General features: G+C 41.0%; 1 protein-coding gene across 1 annotated transcript in view; it reads left to right on the forward strand.

Annotated features, from left to right (window-relative positions):
* The window catches only part of GRTP1 (growth hormone regulated TBC protein 1), a 33,538-nt gene extending 16,946 nt beyond the window's left edge, over nt 1-16,592 (forward strand). The window contains exons 4-8 of the mRNA XM_070751135.1: nt 1,234-1,358; nt 8,084-8,180; nt 13,846-14,018; nt 14,121-14,306; nt 16,257-16,592. Of these exons, the coding sequence (XP_070607236.1) occupies nt 1,234-1,358; nt 8,084-8,180; nt 13,846-14,018; nt 14,121-14,306; nt 16,257-16,346 (671 nt within the window). The 3' untranslated portion in view covers nt 16,347-16,592. The remainder of the gene's footprint in view (nt 1-1,233; nt 1,359-8,083; nt 8,181-13,845; nt 14,019-14,120; nt 14,307-16,256) is intronic.
* Nucleotides 16,593-16,682: the final 90 nt, after the last annotated feature.

Below are 16,682 nucleotides of genomic sequence, written 5' to 3' on the forward strand. Positions count from 1 at the left end.
CCCTTAGGACTCAATGGAAAAGTGATTAATGTGTGCAAGCTCAAAATTCACCCCTTTCGCCAGCTGAGGCGCCCATTTTTGTGCTGCTGGGATGCTCCTCAGGCTCCCCTCCATGGGAAACCCCACCTCAAGACTTCTGTGTTTTTGCGATGCTGCAGGGGAATCCCAGCATCGCAAAAATAAGCACTTCGCTGGCAACCGAAGTCCAGAGGTGGGGTTTCCCAGCAAAGGGAGCATCTGTGAAATCGCAGCATCGCAAAAACACCTAAGTCCTCAAAACCCCACCTCCGGACCTCTGTGTTTTTGCGATGCTGCGATTTCACTGAGGCTCCCCTTGCTGGGAAACCCCATCTCCAGACTTCTGTTGCCAGTGAAGCGCCTGTTTTTGCGCTGCTGGGGAATCCCCTGCTGGGATTCCCCTGCAGCATCACAAAAACACGAAAGTCCATGGAGGGGAGCCTCAGGGGAATCCCAGCAGCGCAAAAACAGGTGCTTCGCTGACAACAGAAGTCCGGAGGTGGGGCATCCCAGTGGTGGTGGTAGGTTTGTAAGGTGAAAATAGTTTGTAAGAAGAGGCAAAAAATCTTAAACCCCAGGTTTGTATCTCAAAAAGTTTGTATGATGAGGCTTTTTTAAGATGAGGTATCACTGTAGTTTCAACTCCTACCCTTAAAACGACGCTATAGAGCACTGCATACAAAGACAACTAGACACAAGAACAGTTTTTTCCAGAATGCCATCACTCTGCTAAACAAATAATTCTCCCACCACTGTCAAACTCTTCACTAAGGCTGCATTACTATTACTATTAATTTTCTCATAGTTCCTAAACCCATCTCCTCCCACTTATGATTGTATGACTGCAACTTGTTGCTTGTATCCTTACGATTTATATTAATTGTTTCCTGGTTGCTTATTTGTACCATATGACAATCATAAGTATTGTACCTCATAATTCTTGACAAATGTATATATAATTCCCTCTAAGAATTATTCATTAGGACATATCTAGAAGTGCAGTCTGGAGAGAATTGATGTATTTTGTAGGATAAAAGAAAAACAGAATTTTTCTAAAATATTTTATACTGTATAGGTTTTTAATTTTGATCAAAATATTATCTGTCGTATCATTTCTTTAATCATAAATCAATGCATAAGTTGGAGGCTCAATTTGATTCAATTCCCAAAACTTTGTTCCATGGATTAATTTTTAACATGTTTCCTTTTTCATAGATATAAATAGAACATTTCCAGATAATATAAAGTTCCGCAAATCTGCTGTTCCTTGTTTACAGAAAACACTGTACAATGTATTAGTAGCATATGGGCACCATAATCCTTCTGTGGGATATTGTCAGGTATGTAATACTAAAAAAATGTTACTTTTTGTTCTGTCCGGGTCAGTCCAGAAGCTATAACCAACCCAAAAAGATAAGCCAGACACACCGTAAAATTCAAATACAGTTTTATAATGTTCAAGGAAAACGAAGCTAACAGAAAATGTCCTTACAAAGCAGGAAAACACTGGAACTCCAAATATATACACGAAGGCAATTGTCCATGCATCAATATAGGATTCTTGCTGCCAAGACGAGGCTGTAGATAACAGACATACACCTCCCACGGTTCTTCAAGACTGCTGGGCCACAAGCCAGGAACAGAGACGCCGAGAAACAATGCAGGTTACAGGAACTCCAAACTGATAACACTCCACATGGCTTCAATAGCTTGCCTGCCTTATAAACCCTTCCCTGTTAATGAGGACCACACCCAAGCCCTGGTGTTCCTTATTCAATGCTGATAATAGTTCCTCAATTGCTCCTTCATTTGATCTAAACGTCTCTGTCGCGTGTCAATGACAGCTTGTGCCTCGTCACCTAATGACTCCAAGCTACTGGCAGGGGAGAGCCCCTCCACGGGGCTCCCATGCTGTTCTTCCTCGTCACATTCCTGACTGGACCCTCCCCCGTTCAACTGCTCAGCCCCCTCCTCTTCGCTGTCAGCCTCCTCCGGGCATGGAGCCAGCAGAGACGCAGCTGGCCTTTGATCTGCCTCAGGATGAACCACAACACTTTTGAGGTAGAAAATAATAGCAAACAAACTTCATGTCATTAAATTTGACCCTATAATTTTATCCTATAGTGTCTTGAATGCTACTTATATTTCAATAGCTTAAGACATGCAGTTGTTTTCCAGTCTGAATCTCTTTGGAATTACATTTGAGATTGAGGATCACCCATCCAGTGCTGGAACTTGGTTTAAGAAGTCATGCCAGCCACATATGTCTCAGGATCTATAATCTCTATCTCTCTCTCTTTTTACAAGTGATAGTGGACCAGTAGGAATGTGCAAAAAAGAAGGGCACTGCGTCAGCATGTCATTGAGAATGTATTCTAAGTTTTGCCTCCTATTTTTTATCACTTTTGATCATATTTGAGCTAAACTGAATCATTTGAAACAAGTCTTATTGGTTAAGTTCATACCTTGTCCTAAATAACAAACCATGATTGTTATTAACCTACAAACATCGACTAACCCAGTGTTTTTCAACCAGTGTGCCGTGGCACACTAGTGTGCCGCGAGACAAGGTCAGGTGTGCCGCGAAGAAGGAAGCTCAGGTTCCGGTCTCGCAACTTTTTGCTGAGAGAGTGAGAGTGAGAAAGAGAGAAAGAAAGAAAGAGAGAAAGAGAGAGAAAGAAAGCAAGAGAGAGAGAAAGAGAGAGAGAGAGAAAGCAAGAGAGAAAGAGAGAGAAAGCAAGAGTGAGAGATAAAGAAGGCAAGAGAGAGAGAGAGAAAGAAAGCAAGAGAGAGAAAGAGAGAAAAGGAGAGGAAGGGAGAAAGAGAAATGAGCAAAAAGGGGAGGAAAAAAGAAATGAGAAAATGATTGAGACAGAGAATGAGAGGAAAGAGAGAGAAACAAAAGAGAGAGCGAAGTGACTCTTGATTTAAAGCATATGATAAAAAGCACCCAAAGAATAAGAGAGAAAACCCCCCAGCCCTCACCTGTTTTTGGAAATGGTTCAAGAGTGTGTATACAGTACACACACACACACACACACACACAAGGGTGGGGAGGAGACAGGGATGGGAAAAGAGAGGAGAGTGTCTTAGGGTGTCATTTTGTGTCATTTTGGTTGGTGGTGTGCCCCAGGATTTTGTAAATGTAAAAAATGTGCCGCGGCTCAAAAAAGGTTGAAAATCACTGGACTAACCCACAAACATTGAGAGTACAATGTGCTAAGACAAACAAGATCAAGCATATTATAATTAAATATATTTGACAATGGACATTGTCAAATCAAGATTGCAAACTAGACTTTAAGTTTAAACCAAAACCTTTTAAAGATTAGGATGAGAGCCAGTTTGATATAATGTCAAGGCACCAAGCTACAAAGCAAGAGACTGTGAGTTTGAGTCCTATCTTAGCTATGAAAACCAACTGGTGACCTTGGACCAGTAACTTTCTGTAAGCCCAACTAATCTCACAAAGTTGTTGTGGAGAAAATAGAAGAAGGAAGATGTGTTGGATATGTTTGCCACATTGATTTATTTGGGGAAACAATAAATGCAAAATATGAATGAAATGAATTAATGAATGAATGAATGGTGTTTTGGGTCTCAGCATTTCAATAGCATCTCCCTCATTTTGATGTAGCAAGTAAATCCCTATTTCTTCTCTAAAAATTTAGATTCTGTAAACAGGAACCATTGTGGTTAATCAATCAAAAGGATTTTAAGAGCTTATAAATATTATTGATGAGGGGCATGGGAGACTTATACTGTACCATTTGATAATTGTAAGGCTGTTGAATGGAATCAGTCATATGACTAATATGACTTCACATACTTACGTTCCTTGTGCCAACAGAGTTGCTTCCTGGTTGATACAGTAGAAAAGAATCTGGCTAAAAATAGTTTTAGTTTCTCAATTGGCGTCATGTAAGTTGTGGCTATGATGGTCGAGGATTCCTAGCCAATATTGTCAATTGGAATATCAGTTCATCTGACAGCAATTAGTAAAGCAAAAGATAGATTTTGGTCCGTGATGGCGAGCCTTTGGCACGCATGCCACAAGTGACACGCGGAGTCATATCTGCTGGCACACAAGCTGTTGCCCTAGCTCAGCTCCAGTGCACATGTGGGCATCTGCCAGCTGATTTATGGCTCACACGGATGCTCTGGGAGGGTCTTTTTGGCCTCTGGAGGGCCTCCGGGGGGCAGGAGAGGGCATTTGTGCCATCCCCAAGGTCCATGAAAGCCTCTGGAGCCTGAAAATGGGCCTACCAAGCCCACTGAAAGTCATCAAGTCATTACAGAGCACTGCACACCAAGACAACTAGAGACAAGAACAGTTTTCCCCTGAATGCCATCACTCTGCTAAACAAATAATTCCCTCAACACTGTCAAACTTTTTACTAACTCTGCACTTCTATTTCTACTAGTTTTTCTCATCGTTCCTATCATCCTTTTCCTCCCATTTAGGACTGTATGACTGTAACTTGTGGCTTGCATCCTAAGATTTTTTATTAATATTGATTGTTTCTTCATTGCTTATTTGACCCCTATGACAATTAAGTGTTGTACCACATGTTTCTTGACAAATCTATATTTTATTTTATGTACACTGACAGCATATGCACCACGATCCCGCATTTCAGGAAATGGGGGATTGTGGGAACATGGAGGGGTATTGAATATGGGTGGATACACACTCATGCATGCAATAGCATGCACATGTACTATTTCAGCACCTGCGGAAAATAAGGTTCACCATCACTGATCTAGGTTCTCCACCTGCCCAGGTGAGCCATTCCTCCCTCTCTCCTTGGTGACACTTAATGTCTTCCTCTTTTCCAAAATGCCCCATTACTAACATACATTTTCTCTGAAGGAGGATATGAGAGACAATCAGTGTTCTTTCCTGCAGTAGAGGCTTGGTGTTGTGATTCAGTCTGAGGCTCCTCAGGGAACGGCTGGAACTCTGCCGGCTCCATGCTCAGAGGGGGAGGACGAGGAACAGGAGGAGGAGGAGGACCAGGCAGACGGGGAAGAGGAATGTCAGGACGAGGAGGAGGGGGAACAGCCTGAGACCCCCGGGGGGGAGCTCTCCCCAGCGAGTAGCTTGGAGTCATTAGATGAGAACGCACAAGCCATCATAGATATGAGGCAGAGAAGGGCAGCACAAAGAAGGGGACAATTAGACAGGTATTTCCATCCCTAATAGGCAACAGCTGGGTTTGGGTGTGGTTCTCCTCAGAAAGGTTGAAAAGGCAGGCCTGCCCTTCCTGTATTGTGGAGAGTTATCTTTTGGGAGTCCTGTGACCTTGCTTCGATCCTTGGCGTCTCTGATTCTGGCTTGTGGCCTCGAAGGCTGAAAACTTGGGGGAGGCGTGGGTTTTATTATCTACAGTGGTGTGTGTGCCAGCAAGAAGCCTGTTGTATTGTCTGGCTGTCGTGACTCTTCTGTGAAGCTTCACAGCATTCCAGTTTGTAAGAACAGTTTTTGTTATCTGTGTTTGTTTTCAAAGATATAAAGGGACTTTGCTTTTTACCAGCGGGTCTGGATACTCTTTTTAGTTGGTGTTGACGTCTGGGGGAACCCAGACAGAACACTTAGCAAACCAGTTGAGGTAGAGAACCAACTTGAAACATTTTCTCTGTTCAGGATGCAACAGGAAGACAATTCTCCGCACCAAGTAACTAGTTGGCCTGAATGTTCCCCTATTAAGAAAGTGCTGATAGGGATTGTAAGTGGAATACTTGCATGAATGACGGACAATTCTTGATTGCCTTACATTTTCCTCAAAGGAAAGGCAGAGAATATGAAAAAAAAGGAGTATCCAAAGAAGGATGGATTTGTCTTAAAGCCATACTGTCCAGGTGAGCGGGCCTGGTAGTCCAAATTAGGCTCATTAATGGAAAACTACTATCCCTGTCCTAGAATAATCATCATTAATTCATTTTACCATCATATAATTTCAGTAGACGGTGACTTTAGCTCTCGAACATGCTGCTACTATATTCTTCAAAATAGAGCCACTGTTTTCCAAAATACTTGGCAAATCAGTGCATCAGGTAGAGGAATTCTTTAGAGAAGTTGAAGCTTTTTCAACTGGATAAAATATGTTGAACTTTGCAGGCAGCCGTAAATGTAGACCTTTCAGGAGCAATAGAGTACAGTAATACCTCATGATACGAACTTAATTGGTGCAAGGAGGAGGTTCGTAAGACGAAAGGTTCGTAAGACGAAACATTGTTTCCCATAGGAAACAATGTAAAGTCAATTAATCCGTGCAACCAAAAAAACCCCCGCAAAAGAACGGCTTTTGGCGACTGCTGGGAAGCCGCGCGGCTGTTTTAAAAGGTGACAGCCGGCCTGGGGGGCTTCCCAGCACCCCCCGAACCCTGAACCTGGGTTCGGGGGGTGCTGGGAAGCCCCCCAGGCCGGCTGCGACCTTTTAAAACAGCCGCGCTGCTTCCCAGCTGTCTCCCGAAGCCGAACGCCAAAGCTGAACTTCCGCGTTCGGCTTCGGGAGACAGCTGGGAAGCCGCGCGGCTGTTTTAAAAGGTGACAGCCGGGCTGGGGGGCTTCCCAGCAACCGCCCGAACCGAACCCGGGGTTCAGAAAAATTTTGCCTCTTCTTACGAACTTTGTTTGAGTTACGAACCGGCGTTCGGGAGGCTTCTGGGAAGCCCAGCCGCCCGGCTGTCACCTTTTAAAACAGCCGCGCGGCTTCCCAGCAGTCTCCGAACGCCGGTTCGTAACTTCAAAAAAGTTCGTAAGAAGAGGCAAAATTTTTCTGAACCCCGGGTTCGTATCACGAGTTGTTCGTAAGACGAGGGGTTCGTATCTTGAGGTACCACTGTATATGTGATTCTCTGTAATTTAAGATTATGTTTAAGGAATTTTTAATTAGTTCCCAGTGCAGAAATGTTAATGTGAGTGACACCTAACCTATTTCAGGAAATCCTGCAGTGAGCATTCCTTTAAAAGAATTGGACAAGCTTGGTTTGCTGTTTTCTGCAACAGTACTAATAGAGCTTTGTACTGGTGTGCATGCTTAATAAATGCACTTGCTCTTCAAACACCCTCTGAGGGGTAGACCTTTGTAGTTCCAGCAATCAAATGCCAAATAGTCACCATGGTTGCTATTATCAAGCAAACTAGCAGCAAAGTAGGAGGACAAAATATCCCAGCCCCATAGAACACTTTTTATACTGGCTGTTGGCTTTTCATAGATTAGAAAGAGGAGATGGGGAGGCTGCGAAAAGGAGCCGCTGTTTGAAGAAAACCAATGTCAACAGATAATTCTTAAGAAACTTGAAAACTTAGGAAAACAGATGATTCTGTTTGAATGGCCTGAAATGTTCCATAAAATAATATTGCCACTTTGATATATTTTTGTGTCTTGTTTGAATCTAAGCTGGCATTGTTTATAAAACAAAATTTTGAAAAGTGTAATCTCTCTGTTTTAGATTGACTGGAAAGATCAAGAACAATTAGTGAAATAACAGCTAGGAGAATTTAAAAAGACAAGAAATTGGAGGTGCATTAAATATTAAATCTAAATGAATGAAAGTAGTATCTAAACGATACTTCTCTTCCTGAATATTTTAAAACGTACAGCTCACACAGTTAACACTTTAAAAAGTTACAGCACTACTCAACTTTGTTGCAAAGTAATTTTTGATTTGTAAAAATTTTTTAAGTATATAGAAACTATCTATTGGCATAGTCACCAATCTATAAGCTCAATAGGACAAAGACAAATTTTAACTGACAGCAGAGCCATTTTTTAAATTGTCCCAGATCCCAAAGAGATGAGTTTTTCCTCTCGTTATGTCAGATTAACTACCCCATAACTATTTTCCATCAAAGTCTTGGAACACCACCACTACCACCCGCTTCTGTTGGATATGTGAGAAAAAAAAAGTAGAAAGAATTCCTATACTGCTTAACTAATGAAAGACTTTTAAGTGTAACATTAAACATGAAAAAATGTTTTGCTTTTCTCTCTCTTTTTTTGTTCTTTTGAGTCCCTCTTTTGACATGAAATAAATAGGAAATTCATATTTATTTCAGGGCATGAATTTCATAGCTGGATACCTGATTCTTATTACAAGGAATGAAGAGGAGTCGTTTTGGTTATTAGATGCACTCATTGGCCGAATATTACCTGGTATGTTTGAATTTCACATCACAATTCATTTCCTACATTTCTTTCCTTTAAGTGTGTTTAATAGATAGAACTAACTTTGCTGATCTGGTAGACACATTTTGAATTCCAGAAGTCTAAATGTATTTGATGTACCATCAGTAATGCACCGAGAATTTATTCATTTTATACAAATAGCACATTCATGTTAGAAACTGCAAATTACTGCATGTGCTCCTTAGGTTTATGTTTACCTATATACAAAATAAATATGATGTTTGCATGTTTTTTTAAGTGACTGTTTCCAGTGTAAATAGGAATAGTCGTAAAGTTGCAAATCCATGTAAAGAATTTCTGTACTATGCAAGGCTTCCTCCCTAAATAGACCAGCTTAGAGAAACCATGGAGCTGCCAAATTCCATTAAAGATGGATGTCTCGCAGCCTGCCCTGCCTGATCTACCACCCTCCAATTGCATCCTACCTGACAATTGTAGCTCCATCGCATTCTTTGGTGTTGATTCTCCCCTGCCTCCGGCTCTCAAGTGAAGCGGGAAGGGGAAAAAGCTCTCGCGGGCTGCCTAAGGAAGCCGAATTGAGAGCAAACTTATGGCTAAGTTCAGACGCACTTCCTGGTCTCTTCCAAACGCATTCCTCTATCTTTTGACAGGGGTGGAGAAAGAGTGCAGGTAAGACACAGCACCAGGAGAAGGAAACTTTTGGTTGCATGTTTCTCATTCTTCCCCTGCCCTTGTCCCTCCCAAGAGAGGGGCACATTTGGAAAAGACAAGGAAGCACCACTGAGCTTGGCTAGAAGTTTGGCTAGAAGTTTGGCTTCCTTAGACAGCCCGCAAGAGTTTCTTCTTCTTCCCGCTTTGCTTGAGAGCCAAAGGCAGGGGAAGATCAGTGGATACAGCACCAGGGAACAAGTGGCTGTTCCTGCAGGGGATTCCCACACACTGCCCTTGCGTGCATCCCCCATCTGCAGGATGCAGGAAGGGCAGATGGAGGATGAGATGCCTGAGCTGGCAAGTGTAGGAGGCAGCGGTGGGAGGCAGAGCTGAAGGGGAGGCGACATAGATGTCTGCTGCTCAAGCTCTGTGCTTGTGGGCTTACTGTACCCGACCGGCCTCACTGCCTCCTTGCAGGCAGGAGCGTGTTTCAACTTGCCGTAGGCAGAGTCAGACGGTAGGGAAAGCAAGTAGGATGCTTGGCTGCATAGCTAGAGGTATAGCAAGCAGGAAGAGGGAGATTATGATCCCGCTGTATAGAGCACTGATGAGACCACATTTGGAATAGTGTGTTCAGCTCTGGAGACCTCACCTACAAAAAGATATTGACAAAATTGAACGGGTCCAAAGACGGGCTACAAGAATGGTGGAAGGTCTTAAGCATAAAACGTATCAGGAAAGACTTAATGAACTCAATCTGTATAGTCTGGAGGACAGAAGGAAAAGGGGGGACATGATCAAAACATTTAAATATGTTAAAGGGTTAAATAAGGTTCAGGAGGGAAGCGTTTTTAATAGAAAAGTGAACACAAGAACAAGGGGGCACAATCTGAAGTTAGTTGGGGGAAAGATCAAAAGCAATATGAGAAAATATTATTTTACTGAAAGAGTAGTAGATCCTTGGAATAAACTTCCAGCAGACGTGGTAGATAAATCCACAGTAACTGAATTTAAACATGCCTGGGACAAACATATATCCATCCTAAGATAAAATACAGGAAATAGTATAAGGGCAGACTAGATGGACCATGAGGTCTTTTTCTGCCGTCAGTCTTCTATGTTTCTAGGTTTCTATGAGTCCAGAGGAGCTGAGCTAGTCCCGCGGAATGTCTGGGCACCCGCCTCTTGCTTCCTTTAGCTGGAAGCCGTTCTTTTGGGAGAGAGAGAGAAAGCGAGCGAGCGCAAGCGAGAGGCAGATAACGCACACATCTCGTGGGATTGGCTCAGCTGCTCTGGGCCAACTCCAGCAGCATTTTCAAACACGCTCCTGCCTGCGAGGACACAGTGAGGCAGAGATCAATGCTTTCCCCTTCTTCTTCACAGATAGGAGCACCTTTCAAACTGCCCTAGGCAGAGCCCAGAGGTGCCGAGCTAGTCCCGCAGGGTGTGCATGCATCTGCCTCTGGCTTTCCTTCACTTTCATGGCCCAAAAAGTGCCCACCACAAAAAGAGTGACTCCTGGCATGTTCCCCCCACCTTTCCCTGAAAAGTAAGAGCTTATTTTGGGGGAGGGCTTATTTCAACACATGTCCTGAAAAATCCTGTCGGCCTTATCATCAGGACATGTCTTATTTTGGGGGGAACACTGTAGTAAAATTTTTTTAATCCCACCACTGATTATATGATCTAAATACAGTATATTGAGGACGGTAGCTTAACTACTAAAAACAATGAGTGGGAGCCAATGGTCTATTAAAATAGCCAATTTTGAGAGATTATATTGGCCTGTTTGCAAAAAAACATCCCTGAGAAAGATCATTGGCTTGACTTGAAGTCTTTTAATTTGGAATACGACCCTTGTTGCTCTACATCAGACATGGGTATTTTACTCCCAGAATTCCACTGCTAACCTGGCCACTACTTGGAATTATGAAGTTGATATCCACAGGCATAAAAGTTGTTTAAGATTGTGGAAAACTATTGCACACTACAGCTTTTTGAAACACAGTATAAGAAAGTTTTATAGGGTGTTAGCATAGGCCCCGTAATCTGCTTGTATATATATCTGATAAACTGATGCTGCTTTTCTTATTATAAATTAATTTCTATAGTACTGTCAAAGTAAGGAGGAGTTTTTTGGGATGGCAGCATGAAGTAGTGTTTGGATAAGTTATCTGATGTCTTTCAGATGGAAGACATAAAATATTTTATGACTTAGTTAAAAATGTCAACAGGATGAGGATTGATACACTGCCAAAATGATATATTTCATCCTTAGAATCTAATCTACTCCTAAAGTTCATGAGGTAGGTGTTTGCATGAATCAGCTTGGAGCGAATGCGAAAAAGTAGATGGAATCTATTTTTCTATATACTGTAAATCTATTCCATTTAAAGTAAACATGAAATGGAATATAGATATTGCAGAACACACACACACAAGGGGGGGAGACAGGGATGGTAAAAGAGAGGAGAGTGTCTTAGAGTGTCATTTTGTTGCAGTGGGCTTTGCCACTTTGTTCATTTGATATGGGAAAGTAAGACGGTGGCAAGTTTCTCGGCGGGGACCACCTCGTTGGTGGCTTTAACGCACCGAGAAACTTGCCATCATCTTACTTTCCCAATGGAGAAAGGCTCCCCACACACACCACGTGCGCCCATCCTCCTTCGGACGTCAAAGGGGAGGGGGGCGGTGGCAGGCAGAAGGGAATCTCCCACCCCCACTCTTCCAGCCTCCCCACAATGGGATTCTGGGGGCAGGGCTTTGACATCACGGAGACGTAACTTCCTGGCCAGCCGAGACAACCGAACGCTGAACGCGACCCCGAACTTTGAAAAAATTTCGGGTTTGTGTTCAGCATACCGAACACCGCAAAATTCGGTACGGACCTGAATTGTGCGAGTTCGGTTCACCCATCACTACTCCTGATGCTGTTTTGCAGATGTTGTTGCAGTGGGCTTTGGCACTTAGTTCATTTGATATGGGTATTCCAAGATCTTTGACAGAGTGAGGGTCATCTGCAAGGTCTTGTTTATTCAGCTTGTATTTGATGTTCTTATTCTTTTTGCCCATGTGCAAGACACATTTGTTGGTTGAGATTTGGAGTTGCCAGATGTTTGACCACTCAGACACAGAATCAAGGTCTTTTTTGAGGGTAGCCGTGTTGTCAGTGGTGTTGAAGAGTTTCACATAATCAGTGAAAAAAATGCAGTCGCATGTAATGTGATTGCAAAGGTCATTTATATAGAGCGAACCTTTTTCCCCACAGGTACCGAAAGAGCATGCGCATATACTATCGTGCAGGCGCAAGTGCCCACACGCATAATCAAACAGCTTCCCCAATCCCCTGGAGGTCAAAAATTGCCTGCTTCCCAACTTCTGGTGGGCCCAGTAGGCTCATGTTTCACCTTCCCTAGGCTCCAAAGGCTTCCCTAGAGCTGAGCGAGGGTAAAAATACCCTCCACCATCTCCCTGAAGGCTCTCTGGAAGCCAAAAACAACGTCCCAGAACCTCTGTATGATCCAAAAATCAGCTGGCTGACATACACATGCACGTTGGCGCTGAGCTAGGGCAAAGGCTTGCATGCCAGCAAATATGGCTCTGTGTGCCACCCATGCCATAGGTTTGCCATTACTGCCTTACAGTGTTGTAGAATGAAATCTTGTAATGTTTTTCTTTTTATAATTTTCAATTTTGAGGACCACCCAGACTGCAGCACTACACAGAGTAATGCCTCCCCCCCCCCAGGTTTGCCCACCTCAGTTGTATAAGCTGCATTGACGTCCAGGTTTTTTTCCGTGTGCACTTCAAGGTGCTGGTCATCACCTTTAAAGCTCCATATGGCGCAGAGCGAGATTATCTGAAGGACAGCTACCCATCTTACCAGGTCAACTTCTAATCCCTTCCCTGAATATGCTATCTGATAGGAACTAGGAAGTGTGCCTTTCCTGCAGCAGCCCCTGCCCCGTGGAACAGAGCCGTTTATAAAGTTTTGTAGCTCTCGCGCTTCTCTCCAGCGCTGGAATCACATTTGAACGACAGCACGAGAAGCTTGATTTGGCACCAGATTGTTGTTGTTTTTAATGTGTTTAGTTTTATAATTTTAACATGATTGTATATGTTGTTTTAACTTCTTGATTGGAAACCATCCAGAATCGGTTAGAAGATGGATGACTATATAAATGCTTTGAAGAAACAAAAAAGTATTCTTCTCTTGGAGTTGGCTTATTGTACAATCAAGAAAGCAAAGTAGTGGCAGGTCCAACCTTGATCTTGTAGCATTTCTAGTGGTTTGGAATAATGCCTCATTATTCATGCAAATAACTCTGGTCTGTGGTTTTGCTCTGCTTTTGGTGATTGAAAGCAGCAACTGTTCTTTTTCCACTGATCCTGGAAAGATTACAAACTTGGAATTTACAGCATGGCAAAGAATGCCAAGTTATGTAGCGCCACCTGGTGTCTTTATTAAGAATTGGAGTGACCATTTTACTTTCTCATACATTATGGGGGAAAATGACTTATGATGGAATGCTTTTGTGTGTGTCCTCCTTGAAACTACCTGTAGATGTGTCATGCCAGTGTATTCTTCAATATAGAACAAACTTTCTTGAAGATATACAGTAAAATTGTCTGTAGTTTTATGGAAAGTCAACATCTATAACTTTTCAAAATTTGTAGCACTGGAAATTCATTTTATGCTGGTTGAGATCCAGCTAGTGGTAATAAAAAAACAACTTATTTCCAGTATCATCTATTCTTGCTAGCCATTCTTCTCTGTCCATGTCTGTGAAGAGAGGAAACGAGTGTATTTTTCCTGCAAATTGTCCTCAGACGAAATTTGTAATACTATTTTTCGGCTGTCCTAGTAGAATTTATATAATTTCACAGGACCACCATTGACCAAACAAGATGCAAATTAGCTTTGGAAGGAGATATCCTTCTTACTGCTAGATATATCTTACAGAAGATAGATATATACATTTAAAACAATGACATAAGTTTTCATTTCATCTTTCTGAAGATTACTATAGTCCCGAAATGATGGGTCTGAAAATAGATCAAGATGTTCTTGGACTCCTTGTGAAAATGAAGATTCCAGCTGTGGCAGAATTAATGGAAAAACATGGCAACTTGTGGACTTTGGTGGCATCCCGTTGGTTTATATGTTTATTCATTGACATTCTTCCAGTAGAGGCAAGTGAGAACTGATACCAACTTGAATTGCCTTTTATATAATTATACAAATTCTAGTGCATGTGTTTCATACACTCAGTAACTGATTTCATTCTTCTACAGACTGTGCTTCGAATTTGGGACTGTTTATTTTATGAAGGATCAAAAATAATATTTCGTGTGGCCTTAACATTAATTAAGCAACATCAAGATTTCATTTTAGAAGCTACAAATTTTCCTGAAATCTGTGAAAAATTTAAGCAGATTACTACAGGACCATTCGTAACCGAGTGTCACATATTTATGCAGGTGGGTGTCACTGTAGAAAACTATAAATCTATAAAATCGTATATTGATATTATTGTTCATAAGATTGTTTAATCAGGCTTTATGAAATCATCATTTTTAAAATATGTTGCATCTAGTCATACAATGTGTAGGCTGCACAATGCCCAACAACTCTGGGAGGCTCACAAATAAAAACAAAAAATAAAGATCATGAAATATGTAAAACCAAACAGCTCCATCCAATGGGCTCAACTATCACCCTGCCCCAAATATTAGAATAGCAAGTAGACTTATATACCACTTCATAGTACTTTATAGCACTTCAGGTGGTTTTCAGTGTCAGCATATTGCCCCCAACGATCTGGGATCATTATTTTGCTGACCTCAGAAGGATGGAAAGTGAATCAACCTTGAGCCAATTAGGATCAAACTCTTGGCAGTGGGCACAGATCGTGTTGGAAATGATTCACAGCATTATAGAATCACCTAGTTTCTCTCATCTCTGCATAACCAAACAGCTAAGGATATACAGATACCTGTAATCCCATTTAACTCTTATTGGTATTCTTTCTATAGAACTTCTGGAATTGTTTATTAAGCCTACAAGAGCCCTTACTTTTGAAAAGTCACTTTGCTTTAGTAAAGCTTAACATTCATTTATATTCATGATTTTTCTCTAGGGTTAAGTGTCAGCTTAGTTTCATTAGCTTCACACAATGTGAACAGCCATATGATGTTTCACAGATGAGGGACAGCCCTATATTTCATAAATAAATACTGAATAATATTAAATCTCTAGAAAACTGAGATATATCCTCCTTTTCATCAAGCTTTAGAGCCTTGGAGTATCTCAAAGATCTCTTTAGTTTCCCATCCTACCTCACTGTGGCAAATTAAATCTCCAAACAAGAACAAGTGAGGAACAGTTTTATCAGCCAACATGCTGCTTTTTGAGTCAAGATGCAACCATCCAGCTTAGTAATTACCAACAGACTGATTTGTATAAATTTGTCTAATTTCCCTTCTACAATGATTTTTGATGGCCATTGCAACTGATGTCAGCAAACAATATGCTGTGCAAATGAACGTCTTTAAATCTTGAATCTCCCTTTAATTTTAGTTAATATCCCCAAGGTCATTCATTCTGAGGGGATTTTATGGATATATTTTTTTGGATATTGATAATGTCACATTTATCAATTTTTATTCTGAAAGCTAGGAGTTTTCATGTGTAAAATTGCTTTGTGTTTTTTAGACAGAATAGAATACAATAGAATTCTTTATTGGCCAAGTGTGATTGGACAGACAAGAAATTTGTCTTGGTGCATATGTTGTGTGTACATAAAAGAGAAAGATACATTTGTCAAGAATCATGTGGTACAACACTTAATTATAGGTTTTAATAGGTTTTATAGGGGTTTTTTGGAAACTATTTTTAAATGTAACCTAGTATTAATCCCAAACACAATTCCTTCTTATTTTGAGTCAATTAAAAATCTCTGGGGTCAGATATAAATTCTCTAAACTTTGGATGAGGTTGGTTCTAAGACCCATCTAAATTTTGGTCAGCCTGATTACCTTGAGAAAGTTACAATTGCAGCATAAGTTTAACTCATAAGTTTAACTGGCATTTAGAAGTGGACTACTTCTAAATATGGAAAATTAGCTATGGAGGAAAATTAGCCTTATATTTATCTGACCAAATTAGTACAAGATCCACTAGTTTTCATGTTCCAATATACTGCAAGTGAATCTTTAGTATTTCTTAATACTCATGTCTAACAATCTTACAAACAATTGTAAGTTTAATCATTTATAATTATTTAATAATTCATATATCCCATTCTAGAAAAGAGGGACTTGACTGTATTTTCTGATCAGTGCGATTCTGCTCGTTTTGTATCATGAAGCACACATTCAGATATTTCTTTGCATTGTCGTATATGCTAATACTTTAATTTTCAATTCTAGAAAATATTTACGGAACCTGGAAGTCTGGGAATGGCTACGATAACCAAACTACGAGATACATGTAGAGCAAATTTGACTGCTTCAATATAAAGGAACATTCCTTCACTTGCTCAGATACAATTTGTCTCAGGCGGCCATTGACACTTCACTAATTAGCCCCAGACCTTCATGTGTTCAATGGGATTTTTTTATTATTAAAAAAAAGCACAAACACTTTAATTATGTAAATAAAATGTAATGTAGATGTAATCCCTTTTCAACAAATGGACTATATATTTTCAGACATTTTTGTAATAACAGAATACAAAACTATATAATAAAGTATATTTGAAGCTATCCTTTTTTGAATTGCAACCATGTTAAGGCTCTGGACTTTAAGTAGCAATCCTTGTTTAGAAAACGAGCGCTCCACTTAATCTCAATTTT

This window comes from Erythrolamprus reginae, chromosome 4, assembly GCF_031021105.1.
Source record: "Erythrolamprus reginae isolate rEryReg1 chromosome 4, rEryReg1.hap1, whole genome shotgun sequence".
In the NCBI taxonomy this organism is placed as follows: domain Eukaryota; kingdom Metazoa; phylum Chordata; class Lepidosauria; order Squamata; family Dipsadidae; genus Erythrolamprus; species Erythrolamprus reginae.